The 13,774-nt window shown below is 51.0% G+C and overlaps 1 protein-coding gene across 1 annotated transcript; it reads left to right on the top strand.

Annotated features, from left to right (window-relative positions):
• Window positions 1-12,546: 12,546 nt before the first annotated feature.
• On the top strand, window positions 12,547-13,097 carry LOC8030126 (putative L-type amino acid transporter 1-like protein MLAS). Its single transcript, XM_002409137.3, has one exon. The coding sequence runs from the start codon at window positions 12,582-12,584 to the stop codon at window positions 13,095-13,097; it is 516 nt and encodes a 171-aa protein (XP_002409181.3). The 5' UTR covers window positions 12,547-12,581.
• The last annotated feature ends 677 nt before the right edge of the window (window positions 13,098-13,774 follow it).

Genomic DNA, 13,774 nt, shown 5'->3' with positions numbered 1-13,774 from the left:
TGCGAATTTAACCGGACAGAAATTTTCAACTGGGATTTTTCAGCTTGTAAACGATACTAGCGGTACGGGATGAAAATTAGACTGAATCCTGTATTGTTGTTATTGGCTCTGTAAAGTGCGCAACAACTTCGAACGCGTACATTGCGTGATATAGGTATGGTGTATGCCTGGAACGCGTCTCCGACTGGTGTGTTTACCGCGCCCAAAAAAGTGGTACCTCAATTTCCGCCTGATGACGTCATAGAAGTGTCATGCTGTCGCCGATCGGGATCCTGGCGGCGTCTCAACAGTTGTGGTGTATATGGCAGGCACCTGTTCTGCTGTAGGTCGCTCTTCACTGTGGCAGTCCACGGAAGTTAAAGCAGCCGGAAGTTGGGACGCCGTGACGACAGCGACGCTCGCGTTCGCTCGCGCTTTTCGCCAGCATTTCTACGGCCAACCTCCAGGATCGCGACAGGCAGCAGCATGACACTCCGGCTTCTCTGACGTCATTTGTTGCCACTTTGGGACCACTTTTGATGTATGGGCGGGATAGGACGCTAAACACACCAGTCGGAGGCGCGCTCCAGGCACCATAATATAGGCATCGTCCGCTCTCTTCGGTGTCAGTTTCTTGAGTCAACGTGAAAGTGTACTATGATGATAACACACAGGCCGTCTGCCAGAAAGAGGTCGCTGTGGAATATCGAGTGCATAGATTTCATCGAAGCCGCCCCGGCGTAATCACCGGTGTCTCTTGGTACAACCACGGCGAACCTGCCAAGCGACTATAGCTTCGACGTACGCGATAATACGATTTTTTTTTTTGTCTTCCCGTCGACATTTGTGTCAAATTTAGGATTAAAAAAAATGCTGGTTTGCACTCGTTATCCCCAATCACTGTTGCTGGTTTTCGAACTTTAACCGCTTCCCCGAAACGCTGTTTTAAAGCTTGACTACACGACATGGACGAACCACACCGACCGATTGCATGATTGGTTGGTATACCGACCAGAAGTCGAAAATATGGTGTTAAAACGATGCGGTTGCCATGGAAAAGCGCCCGCGCAAAGGGGGACAGTTCGTCGGGGCGCGATGGACCACGTTGCACTACGTTGGACCGCGCTGGACTGCGCTGGACTGTGAACAAGGTCGTTCGGGCGCTTCTCGGCGCGGCGTGACGGGGCGCGGTGGCCGATGGATGGTCTGCGCCAGCACGCGTTGCGTTCGTCGACGTTGTAGCATGAAGAGACCTTTTGTCGCGTCCGCAGCCAAAGGCCGGTGAAAGGCAAAGAATGCGTGGAGGATTCAGAGATTCTACTCAGTTCTTAGCCTGTCCCCTTAAACTGAAGGTTATCTATCTTCCTTGAGAGGGAGATTAACTGCAGCGTTAGTTGTAGCTGAGCGGCTAGACAGTTTTTCTGTTGCACAAAATGACAAGATTATCTCGTAAGAACCGTACAATAGTCCGCAACGTTATCTGCTATAGTTCAGACACGCAGCTTCTGCTAACGCTGTGAGACAAACGCGCTCACTCAGGTCAGCGAACTCTTGTCGAACATGGTGCTCGGCTGGTTCGCCAAACCTTCGAGGTTGCGCCAAAATTCGACTAAGCTCGAACTTTGAACGGCGTTGCCCAGCGTCTAGACAATCACTGCATGTTTTAGAAAAAAAAAAAAAAACAATTTAAATAATTTTCTTAATGAATAGACAATTACCAATGTTTCCAAAATATAAAAGGGGCCATATATTTAAATTAAATGGCCTTATTTACGCGAGCTGGATATTTCACGAAGTTTGAAACGTCTGGTGTGAGTATCGGGAATATTGTGCGGACACAAAATTTCGCGATTCAGACTAGTGTTCTATGTATTCGTTACCCTGGAATGATGTTTTCGCGTTATATAATATATTTATATATCCTTCCAATCAAAGCCAATCAGAGCTCGGCGTCGTCCTGACGTCACTGCAACCCCTGCGAAAGAACCAGACGACTTGCTCTCCGCATAGTCGCCTTTTGCGCGCCGCCATCTTTGACCATCTGGGCTGTGGAACGCTTTCTGGGCATGCGCACTAGGTCTCTTCTGCGGAATAGCAGACAATCCGCATGCGTCCCACCCTCATGATCTTTTTATTTTTGTGTCAGTGATGAGCGTTCAAAGGGTGTATACACACTAGAATAAGTGCCCGAGTTCCCTTTCCTGCAGAACACGAAGACAGTCAATCACGGCGAACACTAGAATCCCAGTGAATGAAGAGGCTGAGAATGGAATTAGATCTGTAAAATGTGATGTGCACAAGGTACAATATTTCGTCACCAATGAAGGTGACGAGGAGACGAACAGTGAACTTAAAAAAATAAAGATTTAATCTGCGAACTTGTGCCAAACAAAAAAGGTAAAAAACGAGCGTCGAGGCAGCAGAAAAGCGGGCGGCGATTCGGCAGCGTAACAGAGAGCGACAGCTAGACTGAGACTGATTCGACAAGGTCGCGGGCAGGTGCTTATCTACAGTGCGTCAACGTACTATCTCGAAAGTTCGGCAAAGAAGGTTCGATCGTCGCGTGCTCGGGGCGAGGATGAACTGGCACTTTGGAGAACAAGAAAGCCGGGGGAAAGTTACGTCTGGTGCGAGAATGAACGCGAATCTCCTAGAAGTCCTTAACCGAGCATTGCTTTCTCGGCCCTGCGGGCGGCATTATCCCCCCTTTTAAAAGTGCATCGTCCCGATGCAACAAGAAAGAAAAACAGAAATGGCTAAAAAAATAAATAAATAAACGGTGCAACGAAATAAACATGCGGTGTCACAATCCTAACGCGCGTAGAACGGCTTAAGTCGAACTACGTGGACCACTTCGGGTTGTGACTAGCGGCGTCCTGATAGTAGGGTTCCGTCGGGGAGCGCACCTCGTAGTTCAAGTCCCCAAGGCGGCGAATAACCTTGTAGAGTCCAAAGTAGCGTTTCAACAGTTTCTCGCTGAGGCCGCGCCGACACCCAGAACCGATCTCCGGGATGGAACTCCACGTCGCGGCAACGAAGGTTGTACTGGCCAGCGTCGACACGTTGCTGGTCCTTTATGCGAAGGCGGGCGAGCTGGCGTACCCCTTCTGCTCGTTGGGTGACCAGCTGGGCGTCGTCGGTGCCGTCGTCCGTCGGGTCGTGGGGCAGCATGGCGTTAAGCATCGTCGTCACCTTTCTGCCGTGCACCAGCTGAAAAGGTGGTAATGCCAGTGGTTTCTTGAATCGCCGTGTTGTATGCAAACGCGACGTAGGGCAACACTTCATCCCACGTCTTGTGTTCCACGTCCACGTACATCGAGATCATTGAATTTAATTTATTTCCGCCACATTGTGCCAAGGACACCGGACAAAAAGCCTCCATGATGAGACTTGACAGGGTCCGGTGCCCTTGTAGGTACATGACATCGTTTATAAATGAAAGCAAAAGGATGTCGGCGATGGTCTTGTTTAGTCGCTCCGTCAGCCCGTTAGTCTGCGGGTGGTATACCGTGGTCCGGCGGTGGTCGGTGTGGCTCAGGCGGAGTATTCCTTCTGTCAGTTGTGCCATGAACGAGGAGCCTCGGTCCGTAATCAGGACTTGGGGAGCGCCGTGTAGGAGGACGATAGATTCAACGAACTTGGCTACTTCCATGGCGGTTCCCGATGGGAGTGCTTTTGTCTCGGCGTACCTGGTGAGATAATCAGTTGCCACGATTATCCAACGGTTTCTCTGCGTCGACAGAGGGAAAGGTCCAAGAAGATCCATTCCAATCTGCTGGAACGGTGCAGTCGGGGGCGCGATCGGTTGCGGAGACCTGCCGGCTTCGTCGGTGGTTTCTTGCGTCGTTGGCGTACGCGGCACGAACGGACTTAGAGGTGTACAGTCTTCGGGAGCCTGGGCCAGTAGTATTTTTCTCGGATTCGTGCAAGAGTCCTGCTGTAGCCAAGGGGACCAGAAGTCGGGTCGTCGTGGCAGGCTTGGAAGACCTCTTCTCGAAGACTACTAGGAATCACCAGGAGCCACGTCGAGTTGCTGTCCCCGAAGTTCTCTTTATAGAGGATACCTCTCCGGACGGCGAATCTTGGCACGGCACGTGAGAAGGCTCGAAGATTTGTAACCCCTCGCCCCTCCAAATGGTCGATCAGTGCGCGCAGCTCAGGATCGTCCCGTCGGAGCACTGCCATACCGTGAACGCGGTCACTGCGCCGAGAAAGTGATCGTCGTCGTCGTCATCGTCTTTGGCACAGCCGGTAGCTGACTCGACGGGGGCGCTGGACAAGCAGTCGGCGTCCCTGTGTTTTCGGCTTCACTTCTAGACCACGGTCACGTCGTACTCTTGCAGTCTCAGGCTCCACCGAGCGAGGCGTCCCGATGGGTCCTTCAGGCTCTCTAAGCAACACAGCGCGTGGTGGTCGGTGACCACCCGAAAAGGAGTCCCGCGTACAAGTATGGGCGGAACTTCGTGATGGTCCAGACGACGTACAGACATTCCTTCTCGGTCGTAGAGTAATCGCGTTCCGCGTTCGAGAGCGTCCGGCTAGCGTATGTGATCACGCGCTCTGCACCCTCTTGTCATTGGATCAGTACCACTCCAAGTCCTGTATTGCTGGCGTCGGTGCGAAACTCCGTTTCGGCTGATTGGTCGAAGTAGCCGAGAATCGGTGGGGACTGGAGCTGTCGCTTTAGCTCGTCGAACGCCTGTTGTTGTTCTTTACCCCGTTCGAAGTTCACGGTGTCTATCGTGAGGTGCGTAAGCGGCGCAGAAAGCTTGGCGAAATCCCGAACGAATCGCCGGTTGTACGCGCAAAGTCCCAGGAAGGTTCGGACGGCGTTTTTTTTTTTTTTTTTTGGTGGGCGGTGGAAATGCCGCTACGGCGCGAGTCTCCTCGGTGTCAGGACTTACGCCTTCGTTACAACATGGCCCAGGAACTCCAGTTCGCCGTAGACGAACAGGCACTTCGTCGGCTTGAGGGTGAGTCCTGCGGTCTTGATTGCCTCAAGAACGGCCTGAAGGCGCCGCAAGTGCTTGTCGAAGTTGGCCGAGAATACCACGACGTCGAGGTAAAAAAGACAGCTTTGCCATTTGAGGCCTGCCAGGGCGTTGTCCATGACACGTTGGAACGTTGTCGCCGTCCACAGTCGGAAGGGCATCACCTTCAACTCATGAGGTCCGTCGGGCGAGACGAAGGCAGTCTTTTCTCAGTCCCATTTCGTCGACTTCGATCTGCCAGTAGCCACTCTTATCGAAGCGTTCCGTCCCTTTTCTTCACCAGTACGACTGGAAAGGCCCACGGGCTGCTCGAAGTCTGAATGATGTCGTCGTTGAGCATCTCTTGTATTTGTTCATGAATGGCCTCTCGTTCCTTTGGGGAGACCCAGTACGGCGGCCGATGCACAGGGAGCGCATCCTCGTTGGTAACGATGCGATGTTTCACAACTGTTGTCTGAAGCACTTTCGAAGTCGTCGCAAAACAGTCGCTAAATTCGGCGAGGAGGTCTCCGAGCTATCGTCATTCCGCGGCATTGAGCTTCGGGTTAACGTCAAGCTGCGGCGGCGGTGTATTGCACGGCTAACATGCCGAGGGCTCGTCGGAGATCGTGGCGATTTTGGCGTCGGCCCGGAGTTTCTCGACGTGTCCTACAGCGGCACCTTTAGTGAGCTGCTCTGCCCTCGGTCAAAAGTTCGTCACCAGCACCATAGTGCGCCCATCCTGCCGCTCTGCTATGCCCCCCTATTCCTCTCCCGAGGAGCAGTTTGAGATCGCCTTCCAGAAGGACTTCCCCGCAGTCGACCGCATTGGTTACGACGGGCAGAGGAACACTCGACCGCGGCGGCAGTTTCACGCGGTTCGCAATGACTCGGACGGCGGCTGGCGTCGTTTTGGATCCCTCTGGAGGTAGGACGGGCTTTCGCAGCGTCAACCTGTTTGCTCCAAGGTCGATCACGGCGCCGTACTCACAGAGGAATTTCATGCCTAGGATGATGTCTTTCGAACAGTCCTTGAGGACGACGAATTTCACGGGACAGGTCTTCCCGTGGATGTCTATTCGCGCAGTACACCTTCCCACTTGTGTGATGAGATGTCCTCCGGCGGTTCGTATTTTTGGGCCATCCCACGTGTCATCACTTTCCGAAGGCGGCGAGAGAGCTTCGCACTTAAAACGGAATAGTCTGCTCCGGTGTCCTCGAGTGCCTTTGCGTCGTGGCCGTCGATGGTAACGTCGAGGTTATTCGACACCGTCGCAGAAGCGTCGTTCAGATGCGTCTCGTCGCTTGTGTGGGAGCCCTCCGACGTTTATGAAGGATATTGGCGTCGTTCGTCCTCGGCAATACCGCCTCCCGGCATTGCAGGACTTAGTTTTCGCGGGGAGGCAGAGGGGGGCGGGGGGGGGGGGGGGGGGGGGCAGGCTTTTTCGGCGGGACCTACGATGAGGCGATGCAGAGCGTTGCGGTGACGGTGGTCGGAAACCGCGGCGGGGAGACGGTCCTAAGGATGGCGAACGGCGGATGTATTCGTCGATGTCCCGAGGTCGCTCTCCGTAGCATGGTCGCGGGTCGTCGGGGCGGAAGCCGCGTAGGCCCAGCTGCCGGTACGGGCAACGGCAGTAGACATGGCCGGCCTCCCCGCAATAATAACTCAACGGGCGTCGGTCGGCCGTTTTTCACGCGTCGGTCTTCCTGGGTTCTGGTCGTTAAAGTCAAAGTCAAATTTGGGGTTTTACGTGCCAAACCAACGACGGGCATCTGGCACGCCCCAGCGGAGGACTGAGGATTAATTTGGACCACCTGGGGATCTTTTGACGTGCAACCGAAAGCTCGGTTACACGGCGCCTCCTCCGCAATAAGCCTCCGTCAGATTGCGGGAACCTCGGCCGGGATTCGAACCCGCCAGATGGGGATCCGTAGGCCAGCCTTCTCGCCTCGGAGCCACCGAGGCGGCTGTTCTGGTCGTTCCGGGCGGACGTACTGGACCCGTTCTTCGCGACGTGGGAAGTACTGCGGCGCTGGAGTTTCACGTGTTGGTGGCGCCGTAGCTTCGCGGGGAGCTTGCGGTGGACGTCTTGCCATGGCGGCGTAGGTCAGCGTCGGTTCCTCGGGGGCTGGCACGTCGACGGGAGTTTCAGGCTGCGAGGCCCGCTGTACCTTGTCGCGCACGATCTCGGCGACTGACAGCGACGCCGGGCGCTCAGCAGCGGGGAGCAGCTTTCGGAACTCCTCTCGGACGACGTCTCGGATGACCTCACGTAAGTCCGATGTAGTGGAGCCCAAGTAGCAGCTTGACGACGCGGATGCAACGACGCCAGGTAGTCGCTGGTAGTGGGAGGCTCCTGCCTAGAAAGCACGTTCGATATTCGTGGCCTCCGTCCCGAATTGTTCGACGGTCGACAGTGGGTGGCGTACAAGGCCTTCATATATGTTCTCCTTAACTCCACGTATGAGAACTTTCAGCTTCGTTTCCTCCGTCGCGTGAGGGTCGGCGCGCGCACTTAGACGTAGCACATTCTACGGGTTCGGGTTTGGAGCTGGTCCTCCGCCTTCTGTCGCCGGTGTTGGCTCGAGAAGGTCCGTTTTAGCTCGATGGTGCAGAAAATTCAGATGTTTCACGAAGTGAGCGAAGCCTCGTGGTTTTCCAATTAGTGCCTCGCGGTGCCTTCCAGCGCGAAGTAGAGGTTCTGGAGGCGTTGTTCAGCGTTCTATCCGCTTTTGTGGGCCACGCGCTCGTAGTGTAGGATCCAGTCCTCCTCGTCCTCATAGATCTCGCTGTGGAAGGGCGTCGGCGTACGAGGGGCGACGGGCAGGTAAACGACGGGGGCGGCGGTCGGAGTCTACGGCGACTGGTGGTCCATCGTCGGCCTTGTTGGCTGCTTGGTCTTGGTTGGCAGAAGTCCGAGTTCTGGGGGTAGCCCTTGGCTGCGGCGACTTGGTCGGGTCTTGGTTGTGTCTTCGTTGGGTCTTCGTGGGCTTGGTGTCGGACTTGCACTGCGGGCGCTCAAAGGGGTGCGCTGCAGGGACATGACGAACAGTGAACTGAAGATAAATGTTTAATTGGCGAACTTGTGCCAAAAAAAGAAAAAGTAAAGAAAGAGCGTTGAGGCAGCAGAAAAGCAGGCGGCGATTTGGCGGCGTGACAGAAGGCGAGAGCGAGACTGAGACTGACTCGACAAGGTCGCGGACAGCTGCTCATTTACAGTGCGTCACTATCTCGACAGTTCGGCAAGGAAGGTTCGAGCGTCGCGCGCTCGGGGCGAGGATGAACTGGCACTTTTGAGAACAAGAAAGCAGGGGAAAAGTTACGTCTGGTGCGAGAATGAACGCGAATCTTGTAGAAATCCGTGACCGAGCGTTGCTTTCTCGGCCCTGCGGGCGGCAATGTCAGCGGACGAAGCGTCATGCACACGGTCTCTGCGCGCATCACACTTCTTTAGACACATCGTATTCCCAGCATTTTTAGCGAATTTAGAGGCATAAAACTCAAAACTAGTGCATATACCTCTAACGGAATGTATCCTGGCTAAAAGAAGGGTGTGAAAAGAACGTGACGCGAAAAGATTTAAAAAATTAAAAATGTTTTTTATAGTGTGCTGAAATTGAACAAAAAGTGAAAACCTTCTTTGTTTTATAATTTATTTCTCAATACTCGCACATGATTAAGTCACAAACTTTCCATAATGTGGAAGGCAATGAAAGGCTCTATGCGTGGTATTTTTTAAAGCGATACTAAACATAGTGGACTAAATAAAAATCCGCAGTTTAGGTCAGTTGTTCGCGGAGGCATGTTTGGGGATTTTTAGAAAGATTGCAGCGACGAATAATCAATAGTTGTCGTAATGCCGTTTTACCTACTTGCACATATATTACAATTAAAAAAATATAGAAGCTCTCTTTTGAATACTTTGTGATTGAGAGTGATCAAACAACGCCACACACGACAATCGTCGAAACCTCGTCGTTCTTTCCTGCTCCTTTGAGATGTTTTTTTTTTTTTTTTTTTTTCTCAGAAACTAAACATGTCAGGACTCAGGACATTAAAATAAAAAGGATTGTTCCTCTTGGAACATGCGCCACGAAATATAAAAATTTGAAGCAAAATAAAAATTACGACTGCACCTCGTTGCCCGAATCCAAATGAAACCGCCCAAATATATGCAGATAAAAACCGACACATGCCGGCAGAACACTGTAAGATAAGGTCTGAACACACTTCCTAGGAAATCAGCCTCAATTGCTCTGCAGATAGGGAAATTCTTCGTAGGACAATGACAATAAAAGTTGCGCTCACACGAGAGTTGTTATCGTGGGAATTTATCAAAAAGGCATCGTAAGTTTCCTTCGCTTTTTTTTTTTTTTTTGTAACAGACCATGATTCTGGTATTTTCAAAGTTAGGCTTGCACTCGCAACACTCCCAGTGAACTGCTAAATGCTTAGACGCGGACACGCTTAGTCGCCAAGGCATGCTCTCTGAATCTTGCCATGGATACATCTCCCCGTCTGACCAACGTACACCTTTCAACACGACAGGGCGATTTTACACCTGACGCTAGGAGCGCACTCGCAGAAACTGATGACATGTCGTTTATTGCAGTTTCCAGATAGGCGCAGCCAATTCCTCTGCAAATCTGCTTATCTTTTTACGCCGCGAAGAAAGTTTGTTTGGTGCTGAAAGAACTTCCGGTGTATCAAAGCAATAGGCCGCCTTCTGCAGGTTGTGGGACATCCTGTGGATATAAGTCAGGACGACAGGAGGGTGGGTAGACCTGTCTTCTTGCCTTATTAGCAGACCTGTGAAATAAAATTATTCTATTTAACAATATTCTATGCCAAACACAGCATGAGGGTGCACCTGTTCGTTTAAACGAAGGGCGCGAAATAAAATCAATAGATGCAAACGTTCACACACTTCCCACAGCAAGTTTTTATAACCCAGCAAACCCAGAAAAAAAAAATACAACAATCATTATCAAAAGACGGGAATCTCAAACATCTATAACAATAGGTAGTAAGATGTATTTTGAAACAATTTGACTGTACTCTACTCGAGACGAAGCTAATTATGAGTTCCACACGTCCCAGGTTCCAATCTCGGCCGAGAAGCGCTATTAACCAATATTTCCATGGAAGTGTGTAGAAAATACCCTTCTTCCCCCCTTAACCCCGAAGGGTAAAACATTTTTTGTCTTTATAAAAAAAAAAAAATGTTTCGTTTTTGGTGAAATGGCAGTAAGCTTCGTCTGTGACGTCACATTCGTCTTTGACGTTAAATCGCTTATTTTTGCAATAGCTTCATCTGTGACGTTAAATTTTCTATTTCTGGTACTCCTGAGGACCACCAGAAAGGGGGTTAACCTTTCTAATTTGTGCTGAGCTTTGAAAACTAAATTTACACCGAACCTCTTTGCCACTGATATAAAGTTATAAGAGATTCCATGGTAGTAAGGCACACACACAACATTCTTCACAACCTGTTTTTTTACAGGAGCCGGATTAAACCTTCAGTACCTTGAGCACAACTCTAACAATTAGATCGTATTGATGGCCCGCTTCCAAACGACACATCTTTCGCAACTCAACTCCCTCTCCAACCCAAATCACGTTATCCATCGCAGACGCAATTACATCACCAGGCACGTAGCCAGGGGGAAGGCCCATGGGGCCCGCCCCCCCTCCCCCCCAGAAGATCTTCCCTTTTCCTGGGACCTCCTCTCCCCCTTTTCCTCAGACAGCATTTTGTCATGGACGCCCCCCCCCCCCCCCCCCCCCCCCCCCGAAACAAAATCCTGGCTACGTGCCTGTACACTACTCTTAACTATTTTCAAGTGACAGCTGTCAGCTGCCAACAGAGGCTTTGCTGATTCCTTACCGTACCTCCAGCGCAGGCCCTTTTCCGTGTACAACAGGAGGTCTATAAGCACTTAATTCAACTGTTGCGACCGCAGGGTTGTACATCGACAAGGACCGCACAACCGTGTCAACGTGAATATCAATCTCGTTTAAAAAAAAATCTCGGACAACATCGGAGCAAATCACGACCCGATACACACTCCCTCTTTTTGAATAAAGAGAGCCATCAAAGTCTACGGCAGTGTACTGTAAATAAAACTCCAGAATGCTCGTAAAACTATCTACATCAATCTCAGAGGCAGACTGCAACTTCACTAGATTATCATCACACCACCTCCTGACCCTTATTAACGGCTCCGACTTATCCATGCATAGAGTAATACAAGTCCTTGATGTCTACACTTGTCACATATCACACCTTCTCCCATGATGCGGATTCAATATTTCAATCAATTGCTCAAAGTTTGTGAGAGAATGGACTGTTGCTCCTCTCCTGTCACGTGTACAACACGTGCTGGAACTATTGATGGCGTCCGCCTCAATTATCTCTCTAACAGTCTTATCTTTGTGCTTAGCGAGAACAGTGAAAGAAGCAAATAATGGTTTGCACCCGCAGTCATGCATGGCTTCAATTGACTTGGCAGAAAAGGAGATAGTGTATTTCCGGTCCACGGCAGGGCAACGGATTGGTTGAGATGTGCGATGACGCAGTGTGTATCTACGCTGAGGCTCTTGGATTAAATCAGTTGAAAGTTAGCGCTCTGTGGTGTTCTTCCACTGCCTATGTCTTAAAGCGAAAACATGTTTTCTCACGTACAATACCAACTCGCCCAACAATCAGCAATCGTAGGCGAGTTCTGAGGGAGTCCATGTGTATTTTGATCTCTGGTAATTGTGTAAGCACACCGTTCTTTGCATTGGACAGTGATATGAAGCGTTTTTTGTGTCTCCAGGTCTTGTTTTGTGGGTTTTCCAAGAATTGTAAGGGCTGTGCTGGAGCTAGAGTTGCCTGTTATCGCATGTGGCTGGTCAGCCTTCAAGCGAGGTCTTCAGGGTGGCTGGTTGGTGTGAATTATTTAGATATGTCTGAATCACGAATCATATGGCTTCTGTCTGAGTGTCCGGCACTCGGTGACCTATTGAAGAGGAGGTGTTTCTTTTTTGGTGGTGAGGGTCTTGAGGTGTATATATAAGAGCGTTCATTGTTCAAATAAACTAGAAACTGTGTTTGAAACTTGTTGTTTTGTCAGTTTCTTTTTAACCGTTCCGTGTCTCCGTTTACTATAGAACTTCTATATTTATTGATATATTTACAGGAGTAAAAATGAAAGGGAAAAAAGCATACCGACACCAGCGTATTTATTCATTTTTTGTGCATAATGTATTTCTCTAGACTCATACAGAAGAAAAAAAACTCCAATACTACGACACATACACTCCCCCCCCCCCCCCCCCAAAAAAAAAAAAAACAAAAAAAAACAACAGAAAAACAAAGAAAAAGAAAAAAAAAACGGCAGTGTGTGTTATTGCGCGGCGGCGGCGTGCTGTGCTCTGGGGATTCCGGCGGCGGCGCATGGCGGCGAGAGCAGAACAGGCGGCAGCGGCGGCGCACAGGTTTACCAGTACCACGCTGTGTTCCCGGAAACCGACCTGAGCCCGTCAGGTGGCCGAGAAAGCGCCCCGGAGCCTATCCCGGAGCGCAGTCGCTGCAGGAGCTAGCACGAGGAGCTCGGCACGCGAAGGCCAAGAAGCCAACGACCATGCCCCCGGAACGGAGCGGTGCGGACGCGCCCCTCACCAACCCAGATGTCCGGCTGAGTCGAACTTCGTTATCGGCGGCGTCGCCGACGGCCAACGGAGTTCAGCTCAAGAAGGAGCTGAGCCTCATGAACGGCGTCGGCATGATCGTCGGTGGTATAATAGGCGCCGGAATATTCATCTCTCCGACGGGTGTGCTCAGGTACGCCGGTTCGTCCGGGATGGCCCTCGTGGTCTGGGCCGCCTGCGGGATCATTTCCATGGTCGGAGCCGTGTGCTACGCCGAACTCGGTACCATGATCCCCAAATCGGGCGGCGACTACGCGTACATCTTCGCCGCATTTGGTCCCCTGCCGTCGTTCCTGTTCTTGTGGGTGGCATTGCTTATCATGCAGCCGACGAGCAACGCGATCGCCGGCATCACCTTCGCCAAGTACATCTTGGAACCGATCTACTTGGGATGCCCGCCCCCGGATAACGCTGTGAGGCTGGTTGCTGCAGTCGTCATATGTGAGTAAAACTCAGTTTATTATTTTTTTTTGCTTTTTTTGTTCTCTCTCTTTTTGTTTTTTGCATGTGTGTCCGTCCGTGTGCGCTTACCTGTCCCAGCGAAGTAATCGATGGGTTTATTAAAGTGCCCAGGAAGAACCCATCGCAGTCCTGGTAGTGGTGTACGTAGGAAAGCACAGCTGTGCGAAAAAGGCTAATATGCCACTACACCCAAAAAGCTGCAAAACAAATTGAAGAAAAACGTGTGTGTGTGTGTGTGTGGGGGGGGGGGGGGGGGTTCGAAAGCTGTTATAATGCCGTCGAAATAACCTACAACATTAACAGTTTGTCGTAAAAAGGTAAAAAGAATTGCGCTTTGGTGATCAGTGTGGGATGTAATAGAGTCTGTGCAGTGAGAGTGCTAGCTCTATCCATTTATCTTTTTTTTTTTATTGGTCTGGGGGAAACTAGCTCGGTTTATAAAGCACGCCGTACACTTCCATTGTCGGTTGGTGTATCCTGTTATTTTCCGTCTCGGCGTGTTCGCCTTTTTCGCTCCATACGCTAAATCGGGCCCTCCTTTATTATAACACTTTAACTACAGTGACAACCGGATATTTATCTAATGCTTTCGAATAAACTGAAATTGATCGCTATTGTCACGTCTTTCGTTTGCAAACTTTCGGCACGCAAGCGGCCGCGGTAG

Source organism: Ixodes scapularis, unplaced genomic scaffold (assembly GCF_016920785.2).
Source record: "Ixodes scapularis isolate PalLabHiFi unplaced genomic scaffold, ASM1692078v2 PGA_scaffold11__112_contigs__length_91849675, whole genome shotgun sequence".
Classification (NCBI taxonomy): Eukaryota; Metazoa; Arthropoda; class Arachnida; order Ixodida; family Ixodidae; genus Ixodes; species Ixodes scapularis.
This window is presented reverse-complemented; position numbering and strand designations above follow the sequence as displayed.